The following is a 23,424-nucleotide window of genomic DNA, read 5'->3' as shown; positions in this document are numbered from 1 at the left end:
TGCACCATTCCCTTGTCGATTCCTAAACCGAGTGTGAGATCTGGGTTTCCATCAATATTTACTCACGTAATGTAAGTTATGGGGCAAGTGATTGTTCTCTCATCCCATTTGAGTACTGGTGAGTTGAGTGACTCCTTCCTCAACGACACCTACCCCGACGGGCTTTATCAACCAGCTATCTCCCTAGGTGCTACTGCATGGTCTCTATCATGCCGGCTAAACGCTGGAGGGAGCCATGGTACCTCCTACAACCAACTCCAACCCTTCTGTAGAGCAGTGATGGTTCCTTCGACCATACGCAAAACGGGCCAAGTCTTTCTAACATTATCCTTATGATTGCACATGTACATTATGTTTAAGTGTAGGGACGCCAAAGTCCAATCGGTTAATGAGTCCTAAGTTGTATTGTTGCATCTACCCTTGTCCGTTAAGGTTTTCAGTGTGGGAACAAGTCCTTGCGCGTCTATGATGCGTACTCCCCTACATATGCCTCAATTTAATCCTGCATGTATGTTATGACCTGTTTTTACCCTAATGGGATAAATGAACCACAAGATTTTTTACGCAAACACCTCGAAACGACTGTTATTGTTGGACATCTAGTATCCAAAAACATGACAATTTTATCTTTATCGAACTTGCGATGAGAAGTCAAGTCAAAAGCTAATCATCGTGGACACGGGGTGCCACTAAGGTCTAGTGGAATTGCTCCAAAGCGTACGACATGAGTTTTGCCTAGCCATGTGGACATATGAAAGTGCGGATCAACCTCAGTAGTGCAATTAAGCCACATTGATTCTAGTTGGACCCTTCGAATTAGGTTGTAGTGGTTCATAAACTTGCAAGTATATTTTTGCACCACATCTAATATGACTACATAAGACGATGTATGTGCGTACAATGGGTTTATGCGATTGCAAACCTGTTTGATTACGCATTGATAATGTAACCGTGACGTCTTATGCTCACAATATAGTCTCCAAAAGATAGGGTTTTGTCTTTCACAAGGAATCACAAGTATAACCTCTCCATCTAATAAAGACAAAAGAATGACTCCCTTCATTATGTAACTCAACGGGTGTCTCATTAAAATAAAGCTATCACTTCTGTACTGAAAAAGAGAAGAGGATGGGAATATGCGCTTGGGAATAGGCCTTGTTGTAATGGATATGAATCTTTGGCTAGGGGAGAGTGGCAATCATGAAAACATACCTTACATGTTTATCTAGGATATGTTGCTATGGTCATTGTTTTAAGCCTTGTTTAAAAGGTTAATATGGATGCATTATATATCCACAAAGATTAAAGGAGGGATCCAAATAGGGGTCCACAAGGGCAATCCATGTTGTTGATAAGCGGGTGGATTTGAACCTTTACTAGTTAGGTAAGGCTAATGAGTGAGATATGTGGGTCAAGAGGGTAGAGCCATACGCAGAACCATTTTGATTATATGTATTTCATATTTTTGGTGTTCTTTAAATGTATTAATATTTATCTTAATTGTGATGTTATAGCAATGGCCCTCCCTCCCTCCCTCTGCGCCTCCCCTTCTCCCTCCCACTTCGCTCATCGCATGCCTCCCCCTTCTTCATCACCTCCCATTCTCCCTCCCCCTTCTTCGCAAGCTCCCCTTCTCCTTCCCCCTTCACCGCCACCTTCCATTCTCCCTCCCCCTTCTTCGCTGCTCGCCGCCCACCGCCTCCCCTTCTCCTTCCTCCTTCCTCGCCACCCCGTCCTCCTCCTTCTTCTTCATCTTCTCTTCTCCCTCCCCTTCCAACCCTCCCCTCTCCCACCCCTCTCATTGGCCATCCCTATCCCTGCCTCCACACCCATCCCAAACCCTGCCTCCAAACCCCCCTCCAAACCCTGCCACCAAACCCCCCCTCCCACACCTAACCAAACCCAACCCCCATCATAGCCCCCTTTCCCACCCCTACCCCATTACCCCCAACCTAGCCCCCTTTCCTACCACCCCCACCCGCAGTACATTCCCCCAACAAACGACTTTACCCAACAAAAACAAAACCCCCCCACACGTAGGCTCCCTTTCATGTCTGGTGGTCCCATGTCCTCGCGTGTTCGTGCGAGTCTCCGGCTGTCCTTGTGATAGTATTCGTGTGATGCCAACGAGCGTTCACACGCGAGGATGCGTGCTTGGTCTTATTTGTACGGTGGTGTGTGCCATCCACCACACACAGATGTTCACACACAACCCGGGTATCTCCTTTGATTTCCCACAAACCCACAAAAATACCTAAAAATATTTAAAAATTCAATTAAAAAATAAAAAATATTAAAAATTTTCTTACTAAATTTGGTAATTTTTTAATTTATATTGCTAATTATAATACGTAGCATTATTTGCAAAAAAATTAACAATATTTACAATCCTTTTTAAAAATTTACTAACAAGTGAGAAATATTCATTTAAAAATCCTAAAAATCGAAATTAAGCTCAAAAAAATCATAAAAATTTTCATCAATGTATTTCACTACTTTTGGAATATTTTAAAAGCTAAACAAGCCTTGACACATGATCACGCTACTATTTTTAGACCCAAATGATAAACTTTTAACCTAAATTCATAGAAAAATCATTTTCAATTTCAAAAATATGCTGAAAATTTACAAAAAAAAGGCAGATCCATCATTGAAGCCTGATGGTTCTATTCTCACTTAGGTTTGATTGATACCCTAATAAATCAAACATTTAAAAAAATACAAACAAACAAAAAGGTAAAAAAATAAAAACACACCTAAATTACAATTAAAAATAATAATAACATCACCAAAAAACTAATCAATATTAACTAAACCAAATGTGATCCCACTAACATCGCCTTGATATTTCTTTTGTTTTTTTTAATAATAAGATATTTTATTTTTTCCAATCAATGGTTTTTGCTTTTTTGTTGGATTTCTTGCATTTGGGACTACTCCGTGCGCCCTCAGTCTCTTGCATACACACCCCTGCCATGTATCTATCTTTCATGCTTTATTTATTTTTTGTCATCCCTTAACCACGGTTAATTGTTAAAATGAACCTTATTCACCCACTTTTTTACACGTGCTCGCGCCAAACACATCTTTTTCTAATAAATTAAAATAAACCCATCATTCACTTTACACATGCTACGTGCACTTCAGAGACACCTTAATTTTAAATAAAAATGAACCAACCATCACAAAAATACACACGTTGAAAAAGAAAAGCGCTTCAGACACATTAAATTTTTAATCAATGAATATGCATTTAGAGATCTGAGTCTGGGTATCGAAGTCTGGGATTCGTTAAAAGCACAGTTTCACATTAATAAATTGTAACTAACAATTTAAAAATGAACCGTCGTTTTCTTATTAAGGTTTATAACCTAGTAAAATTTATTAATAATTTATTAAAACGAACTCTTCACTAAAATCATTTTCCTCACTGCACTTTTTTCTCTTTTTAATAAATACACTTCGTGGGATGGGCACGTGCAGTCCTTTAAGCTGTCATTGCTTATAGAAGTTATAGTTATGTCTTGAGTAGGTTATTGAGATATTATAATTTCATTGTGTGATAGGATTACCAGTACGGTCTGTAGTTTTCTTTTCTGCCTGATACGGAGTCTTGGGTATCTGTTTGTTGTATAGCATGAAGCTTTCGGTCGCATATGTGTAGGGGTCATACCAAAGTTTTTCTAGGATGTGGATTGTTTGGGGTGATCAGTCGGTTAGTCACGTATGTGAGCATTTATTCTAATCGATTTCTTTTTTATAACTATTCTGTTGTTTTGCAAGCATTCACTGTGATTGTCTGTGTGTATATTCCATCTGAATGGTGTCTAAAGCTCCTCCTCCTGTTTAGTATGTCCCATTGATCAGTAGGGATTATTCTTCCCTACTGACTTTTGAGCCTATTACGAAAGCTGGCCTTGCATCTTTTATGGCTGCTTCACTCTCTCTGATTTCAGACGATCCATGCCTTTGTGATGAGTTTCTTGCATCATACAGTAAGAAATCGGGCTTGGTTCATGGTACTTCCATAGTCCTGACATCTAGAGGATTAGGGAAGGCTTTGTCTCTTCCCTACAAAGGAGAACCCTTTGTCACAGCCAGATAGCTATTCTCAAATGAAGAGATTCTCAAGCTATTACAAAAGCAAACTAAAGAGGTCCTCAATACCAAGAAGGTGATTAACACTTCAGGAGTGTCTTTCTCAATGATCATTGATCCTAGCTCGTCTGTCAATTTCTCCAAGACAGGTTCATGCCCGCCAAGACACCATCTCACTATTTGTCCAAGGAGCTCTTCACAGCAACCTAGTTCAAGGTCTCCAGTCTTCAAGGGATACACCTCGATTTCCTAAGAAAAAGAAGAGAAAAGAAAGAAGACAACAACGGTAGTTGCAAGTGGTTGTAGACCCCAAGAAGATTGAAACCAAGAGTGCCGAAGAGCTGAGGAATAAAGCATCGAGGCCATCCACCAATGAACCCATTGATGTCTCTCTTAATAGCGGTGAAACCTCAAACACATCTGTGTGCTCTGAAAAATCAAAGCAGCCGTTCTTCTTTAGCTTATTTCTCATTTTATGATTTTGTCTACCCATCTCTTCATTCTCTTTTACTTATTCATCTTCCATCTCCTACAACTTTTATTTCTCAACCCCCTCACTTGGTTAGTGGGTATGAAGGATTTGATCAGCAAATTCCAAGAAAAAGATGATGGAGCTCAACTGATTCTCTTACGAGATCACAAATTAATTGGCCATTAATTCCAACGAACATGACAACTGCTAGTTAAGAGTATCAAAATTATCTCCATTTTTCTCAACAATATTCACAATCTCTAGATCCTTCACTGAGTTTGACAATCCATTTTGCTTAGCACCTAGCATATATACATAGGCATTCCCATAACAATCAAAAGGTCATTCCAAAGCTTTGTATGAATGTCAATGTGAACATTGATTTCCAACAGTTTGATGTCTTATATTTTCATGTTCTTTGTCTACCTAACAAATACCTTGTTTTGCTAGAATGGATATGGTGCCTTCAATTCTTTCAAAATCCTCCAAAATCTTTTGTAGATGAGTCTTTATCCATGGATCACTTTCGTAATCATCAAGCCTTCAAGAGGGATCATCTTCACTGATACCCCTGAATGTATCTTCTATGCTTCTTAATGATATATTTTTTGGAGATGTCATTCAGATGGTTGTGTTTGTGTTTGTGATGTATTAATTTGTATGTGATGAATTCGTGCTGATTGAATAATTTGTTCGAGAGCTCTCTTTTCAACTATTGATACGGATAGTGGATGGCAAGTCTACGATGCAAAGCTGAAGAACCTCTTATATCCTTTACAAATTTGTTATGACTTTTTATTGTTTATAAGATGTGTTAATGAATAACGATATTTTCCTTTAGTAGTATTCTTTCTTAGATATAGGTGATAAGTTGGGATCGTGGTTTGGGGTGATTATTGAAGATACTAAAGAAAATCAAATTGAGCTCTTTACTGAACTTATATTCTTATTTTCCTTAGGTCGCGAGGACGCTTCATTTCTAAGTGTGGAAATATATATTGAGTGAAAAAAGATTAAATTTTTTACTGCTTTTTGTTATTTTTGAGGTATGAATGGTTGATTTTTTATGAATTTAGAGTGATGTTTGATTATTTTTGAAAGTGTTTAAGAGTGTTTTGGATGATATTGATTATTTTTTGAAAGCATGATGATTCTTAATAGAAATATGAGGCTATGTGATGTTTTGATAGGTTATGTTGAGGTTCTAATTGGTTTTGATACCTTCTGTTTAGCTTTTGTTTTGTTCTGATTTTCTTTTTCATTAAGCATGGATTGATAATTGATAAAGGTTGAAATCTTTTGAAAGTTTATTGAATAGTTTTTTATAGTTTGGAATGGTTTTAGTATGAGTTATGAGGGTTTACTATTCTCTCATAACCTTCTGTAGACCTTCTATAGAGCCTCTTCTCTACTTTGTCTCTACTCTGTTCCTGTGTTGTTCTGTTCTATAGATCTTTTGTAAGTGTTCTGTAGAATGTATGTGTAACTTTGGAAAAGTTTTCTAACTTGAAAAGATGAATCTAAGTTAAAAAGAGCTAAAACAAATGGAAAAAGTAGTTGCTGAAGACTGAAGACAAAACTGAAGTGACAGTGACAGTAGTGAGCTGTGAAGAGACACTGTAGTGGCTCCGGTGTCCTTTCATACCTCCCATACCTCTTAGGAGGTGCATCCACGATCTAAGAAGGATTATTAAGTGCCATTCTTAAGTATTGTAGTGAGAAGATAATGTACTATTGAGAGAGAGAAAGAGAGATAGAGTCAGAGATAGTCAATTTTATCAAAACAATGTATCTACTATGAGAGATTAGCAAAGAAAACTATAAAGACATTATAGATCAATACTATGTGATTGATTTCCATTGAAAAGTAGTGCATTATTTTATGTTCCTTGTTCTATTGATGGATTTTGTGAAGATGTTAAAGATTACGGTTGATTCTATCAAATCCACGAGAGATATCTACTATGATATTGCATGAAAATTTGTTGTTTTTCTTGTTTTGGTCATCAAAAGAATGAAACAAAAGGTTTTTGATGTTACAAGATAGATTTTCTTACAGTAGAATCTCCTTTTCCTTGGTGTCTCTCTTGGGATTCCATTTGCACAAAAATAAAATCTAAAAATCAATTTTTAAAAATTAGAAAAAATCTCTAAAAAGTCAAAATATATTTCAAAAATTATGTGTTTTTTATCTTTTTTTCTCATTTTGTCAATTTTCAACTTGGTTGGATTACATTTTGCGATTGCTTTGTTACCGCGGTCTACTCTCCATCTCTCTCCATCATTCGATTTTTTATATGCTTATTCAAATTAGGGTAGTTTGGACGCATCAACTCCTCTACATCATATGGTGATAGGAGGACGCCATTCCTTTCATGCGTAAGGACATTCAAAGTTTCATAGAAATATTAGTTAAAGCCTATGTTCAACAATTGTACTCTTTTTTTTATGTGAGGAGCTATAGCTATCTAAGAAGGAGTTACATAAGGCTAATATTGAGCTCGCCTTCGCTAAGGAAACAAATCGAGTCATATACTAAATTGTTAAAAGCCCAAAAAGTGAAAATATCCTCTTTGCAAGACCAATTGGCTGAAGTAAAGGCTCAAGTAGCTACTGTCACTAAGGATAAAGATCGTCTTTTTAAGGAAACCCAAGAGCTTCAAACTTTAATTGGTTCCCAAAGATAGTAGAGTTACAATTATAGTAAACTGCACACTTGAGCATCAAAATACTAAGATTGAAGAGTTAAGAGAACAGCTGGCTTGGACATGCTCCATTCCTCTAGGTCCAAATGTTCCATCAGTACCTTCTTTATTGGTTACAGACTTAGCTACTCTCCAACATAATGTAACCTGTGTCCCTTATTTGAGGCTAAGGTGGAAAGGCTTCAACCGTTCGTGGTTCTAGGTTTTGAGCAATTTATGAAATACATTCGCCCCATTATTCTTTCTTTATGCACTATCAACAACAAACCCTGGCCCTTTTATAAGTTATCTACCATGGGTTTGCATCCTCTAGAGGATGGATGGAGTAGTGGTTGATTCTGAGATCTCCTAGCAAAGGTTGTCTAAACGGTATTTGTGGATTCAATTATGCTGACACCATGCTGATATCTTATATGTATCTTAGAGGTGATGTTCTTTTTCCAAACCATGAGGATATATCTTGGTGTGTAGGGGATGTTATTTTGCAAACAGTTCTTTATGTATGACATTTCAAGTTGCAAAAGGATAAGATTTTTCAAGCATATTCTTCTTAAGTAGATGCATGTCTTAAAGTTTCTTAGCATTCCATGATAGAGTAGCCCATGTTTCTAAAGAATCTCATTTTAACACCTCCTTCTTTGAAGTCTATAATTGCCAATCTATTCTAGGTCCATTCTCTCATTTATTATCAATAGATGGCCCACAAATTTGATTCCTATTTATTCATACTTCAGTCGACTCCCTATGTTATTTCTCCTCTTCTTTTCCAACCGCAAGGTACTCCCCAAATTCCTATTTTTACTCATTGCCCATTCATTTGTGAATCAAGTTTTCTCCCCTGCTCCTCGTTCTTCTCCACCGTCTATCACATACCTTTCTACTTTTCTAGCGTATTTCTTAACTCCTTTCTTATCCAATTCAGTTAAATTACTTGAGTTTCCATCCTTAACTCTTTCTTCTTTTTACGATTTTGCATATCCATCACTTCATCCCTTGATGCTTCTTGCTCTTCCTCCACCCACATATTTTATTCCTAGTCCCCCTCAGCTAGTTAGTAGCCACTCCGGTATTGATTTACAAATACATAAACACAGAGCATTCAGTTAAACTCATTCATTGATAGAACCTCAGATTAATTGGCCTGTGATTCCATGGGATCAAAAGAGTCTTATACAAACTTATCAAACTTATCTGTAGTGGACCTAGATTTATTACCAATCTACTGATTCTTTAGTTAGATTAACAAGTACACATTTTTATTGGTACCTAGCATACATGCATCGTCACTCTCATAATGATCAGAAGCCAATACCAAAGTTTTTATTAATCCCCATCAATTGGATATCTTGTATTTCCATGCTCTTTGTCTTTCAAGCAGATATCTTGTTCTTGTGGATGTGCTATTTGCAATTCTTTCAAAATCCTCCTAAGATATTTGTGGATGAATCTCTTTTCATAGATAAGTTTAGAAATCATCAAGCCTTTAAAAGAGAACATCTTCAATAATGGTTTCTTTTTTCATGCAATTAGCGATTGAGATTTAATGGAATCTCTTTTCATTCTCCCTTATTGAGGTGTCATTCAAATTTCTCTATATTATGTATTTGTGTATGGGTGTGTTTGATTTGTGTCCATTTGGAGATATGGTTCAAGAAAGTTGAAAAGATTTTAAGATGTTGATTTATTGATATGGCTAAAGTTTTGAAGACTTGCACTAGAATGAAAGAATATATCATATCATTTACTAATTTATATGGTTATATTAAGCTGAGATTTGGTTCATACGTCAAGGTGTTTTCCTTTCGTCAATCTCTTTGATAGATCTAGGTTATTTTGGAGTTTGATGGAATTGAGGTTGTTTCATGGTGAATACTGATTAATTGATTTTCGAGACAGCCCAAGTTAAGGTCCTTTGGCGCATTCGTGGATGCATTCATGGCTAAGTGTTGAGCGAGTTTTTAAGCTTAGTAATCTTTCTTTTTCCAACATTGTGAGGATGCTCCCTAATTAAGTGTGGGGATATATTAAGGGCTGATTAACTTGTTTTTTGGTTGAATTTGTATTGTGAGCTCAATGGTTGATTTTGAGGGTTTATTGATTGATTTTGGATGTTTTGGAGTGTGTTAGGATGGGTTGAGTAGGTTTGAGAAACTCATAATGGTTTTGGTTGATATATGATGTGCTTATAGATTCTGTGAATTGTCTGTTTGGTTTTGATAGGATTTGTTTTGCCTCTATTTTGATTTGTTTTCTTTCTGTTTGTGAAGTTATGATTATGAATTAGTAGTTTCAGGAATGATTGAGAGTGTGTTAGAAGGCTTTTGATGGTTTAAAGTGGGCTTGGTTTGAGTTGTATGGTTTTTATGCCTTTTATTGACCTTGTCTGTGTTTTGTAGAGCTTCTATATATGCTCTATAAGACAGTGTTTACTTCTGTGTGTTCTGATGGATGTTTAGCTTGGGAAATGTTTTGTAATCTTGAAATAGGAATAGTACAACCTCAAAATAGCTTGAAGAAACAGAAGAAGTTGATGAACACTTGAATTGAAGACCCAAGTGACTGTGATATTGATGAGCTTCCAAGGGACACTGTATTAGCTCTGGTGACTCTTCATATCAAGCATACATCTTGGGAGATATATCCACGACTAAGAGAGGACTATTGAGAGTTATTCTTTGTTATTCCAATATGCTATTAAAAAAGAGCATATGTGAGAGAGAGTGTATGCTAGATAGCAATTTTCTATGAGAAACATTATATATATATATATATATATATATATATATATATATATATATATATATATATATATATATATATATATATGAGAGAGAATGAGAGAAAGACTATGAAGACTATGAAAATGATGAAAGATGAATACTATGTGATAAATTGCATTCAAAGTTGATCATTCATTTGTGTCATTTTGTTTCTTCAATGGTTTGTATGAACAATATGTTGATGATTTGTTGTGATAAATCCATGGGAGATTCACTATATGATGTTGCGTAAAGATTGGTATTCTTTTTCTTCTTCTCGTTGATTAAAGTATGAAGAATATGCTTGTTGGTGTGACAAGATAAATTTTCTTCCAGTAGTTTCCATGTTTTCTTAGTGTTCCTCTTGGGACTCTAGGTGACCCTCATGGGTGGCGAGCATGAGAACCATAAGTGCCAAGTGTGATACAATATTGCAGGTGGCAATAAGTGGTGATCTCCAGGCTTTACAAAATGTTAATGATGACTATGGTATCCTAGGGAATTATATTAAGAAGGTCACCATCATGTGTATAGGACTGCAAATGGGTCACGACCATGTGAAGGAGGCACCTCCCAAGGGAGTTGTGGCCCGTTATGACTTGGTGGTGTCTTGCATGTAGTGTGAAGCTCGCATGGGTCACCATCAAGCAAGAGAGCACCATCCTAGTGGTGGAGTTCTCTCTATCACTTGGCTATGACCCTCGTGGGTGACTAGTGTGAGAACCACAAAATACCAAGTGTGGTTATAATAATGTTCCATCTTGGTATTCGATAATAGCCCCCTGTTATAGAATCTAGCATAACTTCAATACTATATTCTGAAACCGAATGTCTATTCCAAGATCAAGAAGAGTACACAAGGCAAAATAGGGTACAACATCCAAGTTTTAAAACACATTGTGATTAAATGAGACAAAGAAATCCCATGTGCATTATATCAATGAGTGTAGTTACACTAGTTACAGTTTGCAAGCACATGGCTTGTTACAATAACCATGATGACGCTTTTCTTGCAACATTAGAAAAGAGCTTCGATAAGGTGTAATCGCATGGAGATTATGCCGAACCAACCATCCTCCGATCAATATCTGCCTTGGAAACTTCTCTAATATCACCATCTAGGCTATCAACTACACCCTTGGTTGTCCCTATGTCCGTACTTGCTCTCTCAACTGTCTCTTTACAAACCTCACAACCTCATCCACCAACTTTTTGCGACTATGAAGAACCATGCTCTCCATGGCATCGTTTGCCTTCCTGTTAGCCCCCCTACTGCCCCCATCAATAGCCCCCTCCCCACTTTTGGTTTCAATAGCATCCAGATACCCCTTGACCCCAACCCGTTGTACCTGAGCAATGCCTCCTTTTGCTGCATCGAAACCTTCAGCTACTCTGACAACCTATTCAGTAGTGTACTCTTGGTCTTGCTAGGCATCCTCTCCAACAATGACTCCAAGTCAACAATGTAATCAGATATCATCCCTATATACCCACGCATTGACTTCTGTACAAATCTCCCTCGCAAAATTCGTGAAGTGAGGCTTCTTTCTAAGAGAGATACCAGCCTAAGATGCACCATTCACCCTTCTCCATGTCTCAATATTCTTTCCAACACCTCTAGACTACTGCATATTTGAATCACACTTTTCCCAAACCTGGCCCATGCAACTTTGTGGCATGGGGGGTCTCCCATCCCATCATGGTATCGCTCAAATGCATAGCACCATGTAAACCTCACCACAAGATTGAGGTGTTCAATACACCTTGCAAAAAAGCAACCTACAATCTTCTGCCAAGTGAGGATCTAGGTGGCTTAGGTAGATATTTGAACCTTTTTGGTGCTTATGCTTGAAGACAATCAAACATTGGTCTTCATAGAGGGTGTCTTTACCTAAGTCCTTTGGAGGGCCTCTTTCAAGCTTAAGCAATACACCTCATGTAGCTTCTTTGCCATATAAAAAAATTTGCTGAGCTATGGATACTTTTCTAGTTTATTTTTCCTTGAGAGATGTCAATTGATACTCCGAATTAGACATACCATGGCTCTCTTTTGAAAGTAAAACAATACTTAATGTATAGAATTTTTTATTTTTTTTTTAAAAGGCTATGGTGTGGGGGGTTCAACTGCCCAACATTATGTGGATACAAAGCAATCATGTCAACTAATGCAGACTTGGCAGAGGTTTTGTTGTAAAGGTTTAGTCTTTCTATTGGTTATCCTAGAAATGTCCAAAATTAGACCACCACTTGCAACAAGCTCTTAGGAATTGAAATTGTGAGATCATGCAATAATGTTGCTTTGATGTCACCATTGACCAGAAGCACTCTATGCACAAGTATGCATTCGAAGATTTGGCCCCTTGTGTGTGTGTGTGTGTGTGTGTGTGTGTGTGTGTGTAAACATGAACGTGAACACAAATTTGTATTGATGTGTAAAGGTAAAATGTATAGTTTATCGCTAGGATAGATCACATTGGGAATAAAGCTAAACTCTACTCAATAAGCTTATAAGGTAGAAAACTTAATATTATTACAATAGATAGCAATCCCTATAATGCATGCAATTTTGAGTATCATTTGGGATGATCTTGGACACACCTCCCTAGCATTATTACCACTAGTTTGGTGAAGTCTAGTTTCCACTATCTATAATCAAGTGTGCAAATAACCTTAGATTCTTAATACTTTTCTACAACTTGTGAACAACACTTATAACACCATTATTTGTAGTGCTGGTTATAACACTACCCAGACTCTGCAAGATAATTTGGAGCAACAAAATGGCCAAAATACAAAACAAAAATTAGAGACAATAACAAAAAAAAATTAGAAAATAAAGATGGATCTTCTATTTGATCAATATAACTTTGTGTAAATCCACGGTGCAAATTATCATACTCAACATTGGTACACCTACAAGAAGCTTTGCAAGCAATCACATGGAACTGTTGTATTCTTAATTAAAAGGCTTTCTAATGATGGATTGATTGGCTTTGAATCTTAAGGAACAAATTTAGTTGTGCACTATACTAGCCTTGCTATAGTTCCTTGCTCTTTTGAAAGTGAACCTTGCATTGTTGATTCTTATAAGAATATTTTCCATGTTCAAAGATATGAACACATTTAGCATCTCAGACCTTAATTTTTTGCTTCTCTATGTCTTAGATACAAGTGTTATAGCTCTACGCCAATCATTACATACCAAGATATTCATAGCAACAGTTACAGTTGACCCTTCCGATGTGTTGATCAAGGCACATGCCATTGCAAACCAAAGAGTTACAAATTGCTTTGGAAAGTCTACTAACTTCTCACCATGCCCACAGAGCACATCCTTCTTCATGTCTTCAAATATGTTTTGTGAAACCAAACACAAGCTTGAAGAATAACCCTACCATGTTATACTATTGAACTTTTTTTAAAATATTTTTGAGAAAACACATCATGGAAAACCAAAACCAATCATTCTCAAGCAATTTCTTCAACCATTTATCATGAAATAAAAGGAAAGATCACTCACGCATAAAAACCACAGTTTTGAGGCTCTTATTTCATAGTTGGGAGGTCGTTAATACTCTTTCTTAGTTGCTAACACACTCTCTCAGCCCCCGACCCATCTAGGATCTCTACCGCTTCAACATCATCATTTGATTAAGCATCCTTTCTCACATACCACCCCCTTCTCTCATGAATTGATTCATATGAACGAACATCAAGGAGAGAGAGGAGAAAGGAGAGAGAAACGCTCGAGTTTTAGAATTTTATTCCCTGCATCATATTTCATAAGACTAGAGCCAAAATCTTGCTCTGAGATACATCCTCATCTCTCATGATTGTTGAGGCATGAAAAGACACAAGAATCCCCAAATTTTGGAGTGCAAATAAAAAAATGCCCCCCTCCCACCTGCTCAACATGAATTTTTCATGTTTTTTCAAAGTTTCAAAACATTTATCAATTATCTAGCTTATTTATAAATTCTCTCTTTTTCTACTCTCTACTAGTATAAATAACTCTCCATGGGAGAAGAAGAGAGTAAGGTAGACAAGCCTAAACGCTACTATGATCACTAAGAGTACAAGCAAGCAATGGAATGATATGAGCAAATAGAGAGAGAGAGTGCGTGTGGAGCACTAAAGAATAGTTCCAAGATGAAGTCAACTCAACGTCAATGAGATTTATTATGAAGACCCTTTTCTCTTATCTCTATCTCTTCACTTCTCCACTCCTCCATTTCACCATGCCTCCTTGAAAAAGAGCTAATGTGGTGAAATCTTGAAACATTGTGGGACCCTTGAATGTTCCAAGACCTTCCAATTATAATGGGACCATCATCAACCCCCTCAATGAAACTCATGCCAACATCTATGCTTCAAATAATTATCATGTGCCCATCTTATTTTTATTGCACACTAATAAAATTATAGTTAAATTATGTTAATAATGAGAAAAGAAAAGAATAAGTTCTTTAATTACAAGAGAAAGTGTATTTATTAGAGTGTCTTAAACTATTATATTTTATCTAATAATGTGCTAGGTGCTACCCCTAAGAAGACCAGGCATTGTGACTCGATAGCCAAGAGCCAACCAAGCCTCTGCAAGGCGATAATCAACTGCTTGTAGAAATTTTCTTCTTCTTCTTTTCCTTATTAAATTATATGCAAAGCTCAATTTGAATTTTTCTTCGTCTTAATAGCAACAGGTGAACACCATTCAATGTGTTGAACAGGGAAGATTAAACTAGCTTTTCACCGTTTCTGTAACTCCTCGAACAACCTGTCCCTCATTTCAAAAGGCATACGCCTTACTTTCTGATGCACAGGATGGCTACCTTCCTTTAGAGGAATGGTATGGACAGTCAAGTTGGGAGGAATATCTCTCAACTCATCATAACTCCAGGCAAAGATGTCATGGAATTCTTGGATTAGGGACACATATTCCCTCCTCTCTTCTAGACTGAGCATAGCCCCTAATTTAATAAGTCATGGGTCATTCAATGTATCGAGATATAGCTCAATCACATCCGTGTCTCTTATTCTATCTTGAGCTTCAATTGGCTCAGTGAGAGTCACTTGGTATATACCCTCTGTAGTGGGCCCCTCTTTTGAATCATCACTTAACGAAGTCTCATTACCAAGTGGTTTCTCTAATGTATCTAACTTAAATCAGGATAAAGAAGCTCTCTCACTTTCAGGAGACTCAGGATATGCATCTACTACTACACGACTAGCACCTTTGCCAAAAATCAAACAACTAGCACGTATATCCACTTGACAGTCGGATCGCAAGATCCATGGCCTTCTTAACAATACTTGATAGCTTGGCCACCTTGCGAACCTAATGACCCTAAAATCCAGAGTGTATTCACAAAATTGTGAAGGCATCCTTTTGTATTTCTAGTCTCAGTCTTTCCATCAATTCCAAACTCACGATGTTGACGAAGGATCGTGTTTCTATAATAACATGATCCACTAATATTCCATCAACATATATTGCCACCCTTGGACAATGCTTTCCAGCATGCTCAAACCAATCCTATCCTACTCGGCCTATTGCCAAGGTCTCAACGATATACCTAGTGCGTAGAATCTTCTTAAATTCCTTACGCACTCCTGGAGATAGCTTAATCAACTACAAAAGTTCACATCAGGATTTACGTTGCAAAGAGAACTCGTTAAATCAAGCTCATGATAGTTAGCAATAGTTCTCTTCTCTCGCCAAATCATTATCTCCTTTGGCCTTTGAACTGACTTTGGCGCCTCCTCATTATCTTTTACCTTCTTCTTTGGCAACTCGTTTTTAGATTTTGCTTTGCCATCAACCGCTTTTAGAGAACTCACTTCTACATTAGGGTTAAGAACTTGCATTCCTTTATCATCCTATTTCGAGTTTACCTCAACGAGTTTTATATTATCCATATTGCCTTCTTTGGCCTTTTTCCCTCTTGTAATGGCTCGTAAATTAGAAGTTTCAATGTTGTTGACACACAGCTTCAATAAGGCTAACACCACTACCACTAGGTAGGTAGCTCCTCTACCACAGCTTCCCCTCTTTGTAATATTTGCTTCGGTCCTTCATCTTGGTGGAGGTTATTCCCTTGCACTCAATGGTTAACCAGACCTGACTTTTTACTTCCTTGCTTGACAAAGCTAATCTTACTCCAACAGATCAGAATGACAAACCTACTAGAATTGAACAGATCAAAATGACATGAACTCCACTTGACTGAGAAGGATGAGAAATTGAAGAGATTTTTTAGCTTGAAATTTAAGGCTATGGAGTCTCTGTTTTAGGGTTTCCTACAAATCTGTTTTTTGCTTGTAGCAGGAGCTACAATGGACCACTTGCTACAATATTTATGTGGGAAATAGCTTATGTATAGGCCTTCAAAAACCCTATATGGACAGGGTGAATCGTGGTGCACAGAGGTAGATCAGGCAGTACGACAGGAATCTCACACATAATTACGACCACGGCAAAATCATGCAATGCAAGCTCTCTATGCATCAATCGGCTTAATTCTTGTGATGGGATGAAGCGCCTTGAACTGTAGAGCAACTCCCTAGAAGAAATTGAGTGAAGATATCGCCCGTGGAGAGTTATAAAGAATCCAAGTGTTGCACCTCCAGTCTGACAATGGCTCCCAAATTATGAGTGTGAGATTCAAGTGAGAACTAAAGTCATGCATTCAAACTCAGCTGACCTGAGGTTAAGCAAAGCTGAGAGGAGAGTTGAGCTATACTCGATTGAGCCCTGATACCATCTTGAAGATCACGGTGTCGTGCGGCTACGCGCACACAGTGTAAAAAAATCTAGAGTGTGGCTTTCTTTTTTATTTAGAGAGCCAATGCCATTTTAGACATTAGTATTAGTGTCCATGGTTCAAAAATATTAGATTTTAGTCCATTTTTAATATTCTAAATATTATCTCTTGCAAAAAAATCTACAAAACTATAGACAACTTCTAGATTAAGATGGCATGTAAAAGAAAGCATATAGCTTTCAACTAATTTGAGAGGATTTTATGTAAAAAGAGAGAATAGTGAAATCGCACGACGCGCAATCGCTGCTTTCAGGCAGTGAACAGCACTCCAAAAGTGGGAGATGGAGTGATCTGACTGGATTCTAGCCAGGTGTCCTATTATTTACCCCCCCTTTCGAAGCCATTGGAAGGATCAGATTGGTGATCTGAGCAGCATAGAGGAAGATATTATTTTGTACACGTTTTTGTCTATTAGAGTTATATTTTCTCATAATGCTAAAAGAAACTGACATGCTTCATCTCTATTAGTATTCTTCTATATTTTCTAATTCTTTTTTAAAGTATTCTTCTATATCTTCAATCTCTTTGAACCCCTTCTCTTCCGTGGACAGAAGGTCACCCACCTATAACCCTGAAGGAAATGGAAAAAGTGAAAGAGGCCACCCACCTATTGTAAAGGCATTGGCAAAAGCATGTGGACACAAGGTAAAAGAGTGGCTACGGTTGCTCCCTTATGCTTTGTGGGCCGACAGAACAACTCATAGTGATGTTACAGAATATATGCCTGCAGAATTGATGTATGGTCAAAAACCTATCATGCCGATAGAAGAGATGACAGTCACATGGAGTGTGCTACCTTGGGAGGAGTTGAATCGAGAGGAGTTGTTGACCTTATACATTAGACAGTTGGAAAGAAAGTCGGAAGACATAGAGGCAACAACTTGGATAGTTCTATTCATCCAAACCAATCTGGGGTGGGATATAGGGGCGGTTAACTAACACTTAATACCCCTCTCGTCACATAGCTCCTAAAAGGCACATGACACATATTCTCCCCCATTGTCAGTCTTAAGGCATTTCAACCTATGCCCAGTCTAGTTTTCAACCAATGCAAGCCATCTCTAAAACACAGCCAAGACGTCTGACTTAAGCTTAATGGGGTAAGCCCAAACTTTATGCAAAAAATCGTCAATGAACGTCACAAAATACTTTGCACCACCCATAGACTAATAAGACATGGACCCACAGACATCCAAACGTACCAATGCCACGGGCTCACTCATGCATGTCCTACAAGACTTCTTATGTGTATTCTTAGTCTATCTACCATAAAGACAATGCTCACATGAATCAAAACATACATAGTCAAGGAACGGTAAGTATTGCAAAAACCAAAAAGCATTTTTATTCCTTTCAAGGACATATGGCCCAAACGGGCATGCCAAAGAGATACATGTGGGATTGAACTGACTGATAAAACATGGTCAACAGAGGACCCATCAACTACAAGAGGATAGAGACTGCCAACCTTGGCACCTCTAGCAAGCACAAGTCTGCTACAGATGATCTTCCAGGCAGAATCTCCAAATGAAACATGAAATCTAGCATCATCAAGCTACCTTGCAAACATAAGACTGCATGTAAGCGCAGGTATATGACGTACGTCGTGTAATGGAAAGGTACTGCCAGTAGAGAGCTAGTCGTACATCCCCAATGCCAACAATAGCAAGTGACATGTCATCACCCAAGCGAATTGAACCGGAGATAATTGCGATAGGAATGGAACCACTCAATGCATGGTGTAACATGAAATGAAGCACCAAAATCCAAAAGCTAGCACTGCACATACATAGAGTGAACCTCGGTCAAGGACATAGCATCACAAGAACTAGTTGTAAGTATGTACTCCCCATCGAAGTCATCAGTTTGCATGACATTTATCTCCTTGATTTTCACACTAGATTTCGCAGACATAATGCTGCGATCAGAGGATTTTTCCTATACTTTGTCTTTTCCCTTATCTTTGCACTTCTCATTGCACAACTCATGACACTGTGGGTATATGTGATCCTTCTTGTCGCAATGATGACATATCACATTAGCATTTCTTCCACGAGACTTGTTGCGCAACTTACCACACGACCTAGACCTAGACTTCTACGGGTCTTTGCCACATCCATACCCATGGTCATTCTTTCCATTACCATCTCTGTCTCTAACAGTCAAAGCATGCAACACACGAGAGGCATCCAAGTTCTTACGGTTAATCTCTTCCTATAGAAGAGCACTCTCTACATCAGGAAAGTTCAAAATAGTAACAAGAGCACACAAGGCAATGCGAAATACATCCCATGACTCACTCAAAGTCCCAAGCAAAAACAATGGAGTAACCTCATCATTAAAGGTAATGCCTTGCAAAGTCAAGTTCTTGAGAATAGCATGGAATAAGCTCAAATGAGCAGACATTGTTCCATAAGCTGCTTCAGTCAATACATCTGACTTGCTGGACTTTTCTTGTCGTAGAGATTCTTAATTTTATCCCAAAGCTGCAAATCACTCTAAGCTTCCTCAACCACATTGTAATGCACTTGTTTAGTGAGAGACAAGATGAGGGTGAATCAAGATGATTCAGCATGAAATTTCCACATCAGTCCATACATAACTGCTTGCTGTAATAAATTATAGCCAGGTACAATGAGTTGGGTTCTAACTTAACAATATCTAAAGTTTGAACAACGGAAAATCCTTGTGAGAAGCCTCCCAATTATTTGGAACCACTCTGCCATAGGACGAACCTGTCGGAAGTTCTACCCACTCGCTTCCCTTGACAGCTTTAGTTTTCTAATTAGATCTTACCACAATTACATGTAACATTTAATACCAACTTCCTTAATTAAGCCTTTAGGGAACAAGATTTGTTTGCGTAATTTACGACAAACATGAAAAAATAGCAAGAGTACTTTTGACAAAACAAATTCCTTAACCTATCTTCAAGTTAATCGTTATCTCTTGTCCATATAAGAGAAATTATATATTCCCTTCTGTCCAACAGAAGTACCTGGTCCAAATCACATGGCACCATAATTTCCATCCATTATCTAAAACAGGATCATCCAACACCAAAAACGTTGGGCTCACGACAATCTACGACTTCGTTCCGATCTGGGCAAAGGGTGTCCAGAGCTCAACTAACCCCAGGTGACCTAAGAGTGAGGCACAATTTTTGTGGTTGGCCTTTTCACCACTCCACCTTCGGCCCGTGCATCGAGCAATGCCCTCTCGGGTTGAAATGCCGCGTGACCTTAGAGATAATCAACCCGTGCAAAATATCCTTCCTTAATTAATCCAATTAAGAGTCGAGCACAATCAATGCAATCAACCTAATATGATCTTCCAAGAAAACATTGCTTTATTTCCACATGGCAACTTGTCACTACAGAGCTCTACCATGAATTTTCCAACAATCACAAGCACTTGGAATAATCATCAAATCACATCCCACAATCAATTTAATGTAAAAGCATTTTAGGACGTTATTCGATCAAAAAATAATGGTGACATTTTCCAAACATTGTAAGAATAGTCACGATAAACTCTCGATCGCATATTCGCTCTCCTCCTTGAGATCAAGAGCGGATCCATATAAAATTTACTTAACACACCCTTCTTTCGACTAAGGCATTTGGTAGGGATCTTAACGTTGTACAAGACATAAGTTCCATAGGTCACTTACCTTGATCGATAATCCAACCCTGAATTGGATTGGTGAAGTCGTAGTTATCAGACGGATCTCACAACATTTTTGCTTTAACCCTTATGATTAATTTCTTATACTAGCTCTTAGCCAAGCCATGAAGCAAACAAAAAATTGTTCTTATATATCAAAGATGTTATAGGCCTAACGAGTAAATACTTGATAAGATAAGTGTAAGGTGATCCCAAGTAACTAGACTCCAACAAGCCTTGCATTGACCTAAAATCTAGGTTTTTCTTAACATTTGGACTCTTGGACTAAGTACTTTTGAAATATCGAAACTTTAAATTAGGCCTTTCTATTCGTGATTCTTGATGTCATGTTCGTTTGGCAATTATGTTATTTGTAACCCTTGACTAAGCCTTACCCTAGCACTTGTATACACAATCTTTTGATGTCGTTCTTTTACAACTATGCCATTTATAACCCTTGCCTAAATCTTCCTTATAGTTGCTCTATCAGCAAATAAGCCATATGCAACTAGGTTAGGTTAAAAAGGAACAAAGAAAATGCCATAATTATAACAATAGGAATAAATCCAAGCTGCCCCTTTACATAAGTTCATGCGCATGCTAAAGCGTTATAACCTATAACTTACGAATAGAGAATATGGCAAATAGTACCTGGATATTCGAATATGAATTATCCATACCTGACGTTGTAATTGTATTAGCAATAATATCTTGGTCAACAACTCCATTGTTGAATGCAAGATTATCACTGGCACATGTCTACCTCGGTTTAGGGGCTATACCTTTGGCTTATGAATCTCTCTCTCTCTCCCTCTATCTCTAATCGTAGAGAGAGTGTGCCAAGGTGACTCTTCTTGATTGCGATGGGGGTTAAATTTACGAGAAGATGGGTAGAAAAGCAACGCATGTGGTCACTCTCTAAGGAAGCAAAGGGAGGAATCTTCTAGAACTTTCCCTCTCTCTCTCTCTCTCTCTCTCTCTCTCTCTCTCTCTCTCTCTCTCTCTCTCTCTCCTTTTTCTTCTTCTTCTCACTTCTCTTTCTTCTTCCTCTTCTTTCTCTTCTCCTCTCTCTCTCTCTCTCTCTCTCTCTCTCTCTCTCTCTCTCTCTCTCTCTCTCGCATAGACCTTCCATTTCTGGATATGTAGATGAATGTTTGCTTCAATTGTGTCTTTCTCGCATGACCATAATTCTTCATCAATAAGTCCCAAGTAGCTTTTGGTGAAGTACAGTTTGCAATGTGCATGGCTTTTGTGTCTAACACACATAAGGACAGCCAATGCAAGACCTTACTAGCCTTTTTCAACCATATCCTATGTGCCTTTAATTGATCCTGTGTTGGAGTTCTATCCTCCAATAGCTTGGGCTCATCTTCAAGACATGTGACTAGGTCCCAATAGCCTCTTCCAATTAAGAAATTTGACATCCTAAACTTCCATAAAACAAAATTGTTGTAATCCACCTTTTCACCTACTATCTGGGTGATAGTATCCTTCTCTCTTATGTTTGCCATTCCAAAGTCTTCAGCTTTGCAAAACAAGATTTGATGTGTAGAGAGTCAATTTCCCAAAATGCCAACAGGCAATGCACTTCAATGACCTGTAGTGCAACGAATTTTTACTGAAAATTTGCAACAATGACCACTATTGCATTCTCAGCCATTAAATGTCTTTTGTTCCCATTCAATTGCAGTTACAATGCCTCAAACAAACTTGCATTCCAATGTGATGTGATGACTGCAAGTCATGGCAAAGAAGCTAATGCCTCTCTTTTTGCAGCTTGCAAGGAGAACACTGCATATGCATCATCCTTGTGTTTGCTGCCCATAAACAGGGTGCCTATGTATGGATAGACACCGGGCTACTCTTGATCAAGAGAGCAAAGCACCTTCCAAACATGCTATGCTATTTACCACTCCAGTGTTATTCCTGCTTTTCTCAATACTGAATATGGGGCCAAAGAAGATGATAACTAACAGATGAATCACTAGAGAGAGGATGAAGAAGACAAAGTTCTTGTTGCCCTCTTAAAACAGGTTTGTGTCCCGCTATCCAGAACAGGTCATCAGTGAATAAACCCAATGTTCACATCAAAATCCCAGCAAAACCTACAGAATCTGTCAAATCAGTTATTTCATTGGGTATCAATGTTAATGTCAATCTTATGTTCTCCTTGCCAAGGTACGAGGCTGTTATAGATGCCTACATAGAAGGTTTGGAAGCAGAGGCAGCAGCAAATCTGATCCTGTCACAAATTGCCAGTATAGCCTCCTTCACCTTTTCTGCTGTTGTTATTAGGGCAAGAGATCAACCAGCGTCCCCCAGAACAGATTTATGAGAAGAATATCGATTCTTCTCCAGCGATGATGTGATCTAATCTCAAATGTCTACTCCAAAATTAGACAGCAACAGATGCTGCATGCAGAGTTCCTCTTTTACTGCTTGAATTGTGATTGCTGGACCTGGATGTTTTACTCAGCCTGCACTCCACGGATCCCTTTGATGGCACCGTTTCAGTCTTTAAAGCTCACTCTCTCATTCAAATGTAGTAGCCCAATCAGTTTGCAATTGGCGCCTCCTGTACCTGCTCCTAGTGAGATTACGTCCTGCATTCATAGTTCTGCCAGTAGTCCAGACTGATCCAATCAGTCTTGCAATTGACACCTCCTGTAGTTGCTACATACAAAATCAAACTAGTCTAACTGATTTGCGCCTCTACACCAGTCCGATCAGTCTTACAATTGAACAGAGATGCAGTTGGAACTGATGTGTATAAAATCTTTCATTCAGAAAGTAATTCGATTTGTTTTCACAACCACTGGAAATGCTTGCTCATCTTGAAAAACTCTATCACAAGCTTCCTGCTATCAACCACAGTGAGTACACAGACAATAGGTTGGGTGCAC

At 38.1% G+C, this 23,424-nt stretch overlaps 1 protein-coding gene across 2 annotated transcripts in view; it reads right to left on the bottom strand.

Annotated features, from left to right (window-relative positions):
* Positions 1 to 12,886: 12,886 nt before the first annotated feature.
* The window catches only part of LOC148038007 (uncharacterized), a 43,454-nt gene continuing 32,916 nt past the window's right edge, over positions 12,887 to 23,424 (bottom strand). The window contains exon 3 of one of the 2 annotated variants that reach the window (XM_087667868.1): positions 12,887 to 13,379. In XM_087667868.1, coding sequence (XP_087523994.1) covers positions 13,374 to 13,379 — 6 coding nt within the window. In that variant the 3' untranslated portion in view covers positions 12,887 to 13,373. Of the gene's footprint in view, positions 13,380 to 21,613; positions 23,139 to 23,424 lie in introns of those variants that run through there. The other variant, XM_087667864.1, reaches the window with a different exon arrangement.

This window comes from Lygodium microphyllum, chromosome 3 (assembly GCF_053477565.2).
Source record: "Lygodium microphyllum isolate KBCC chromosome 3, Lygodium_microphyllum_v1.1.10, whole genome shotgun sequence".
In the NCBI taxonomy this organism is placed as follows: Eukaryota; Viridiplantae; Streptophyta; class Polypodiopsida; order Schizaeales; family Lygodiaceae; genus Lygodium; species Lygodium microphyllum.
Note: the sequence above shows the minus strand (reverse complement) of the source record. Positions and strands in the feature narration are given on the sequence as shown.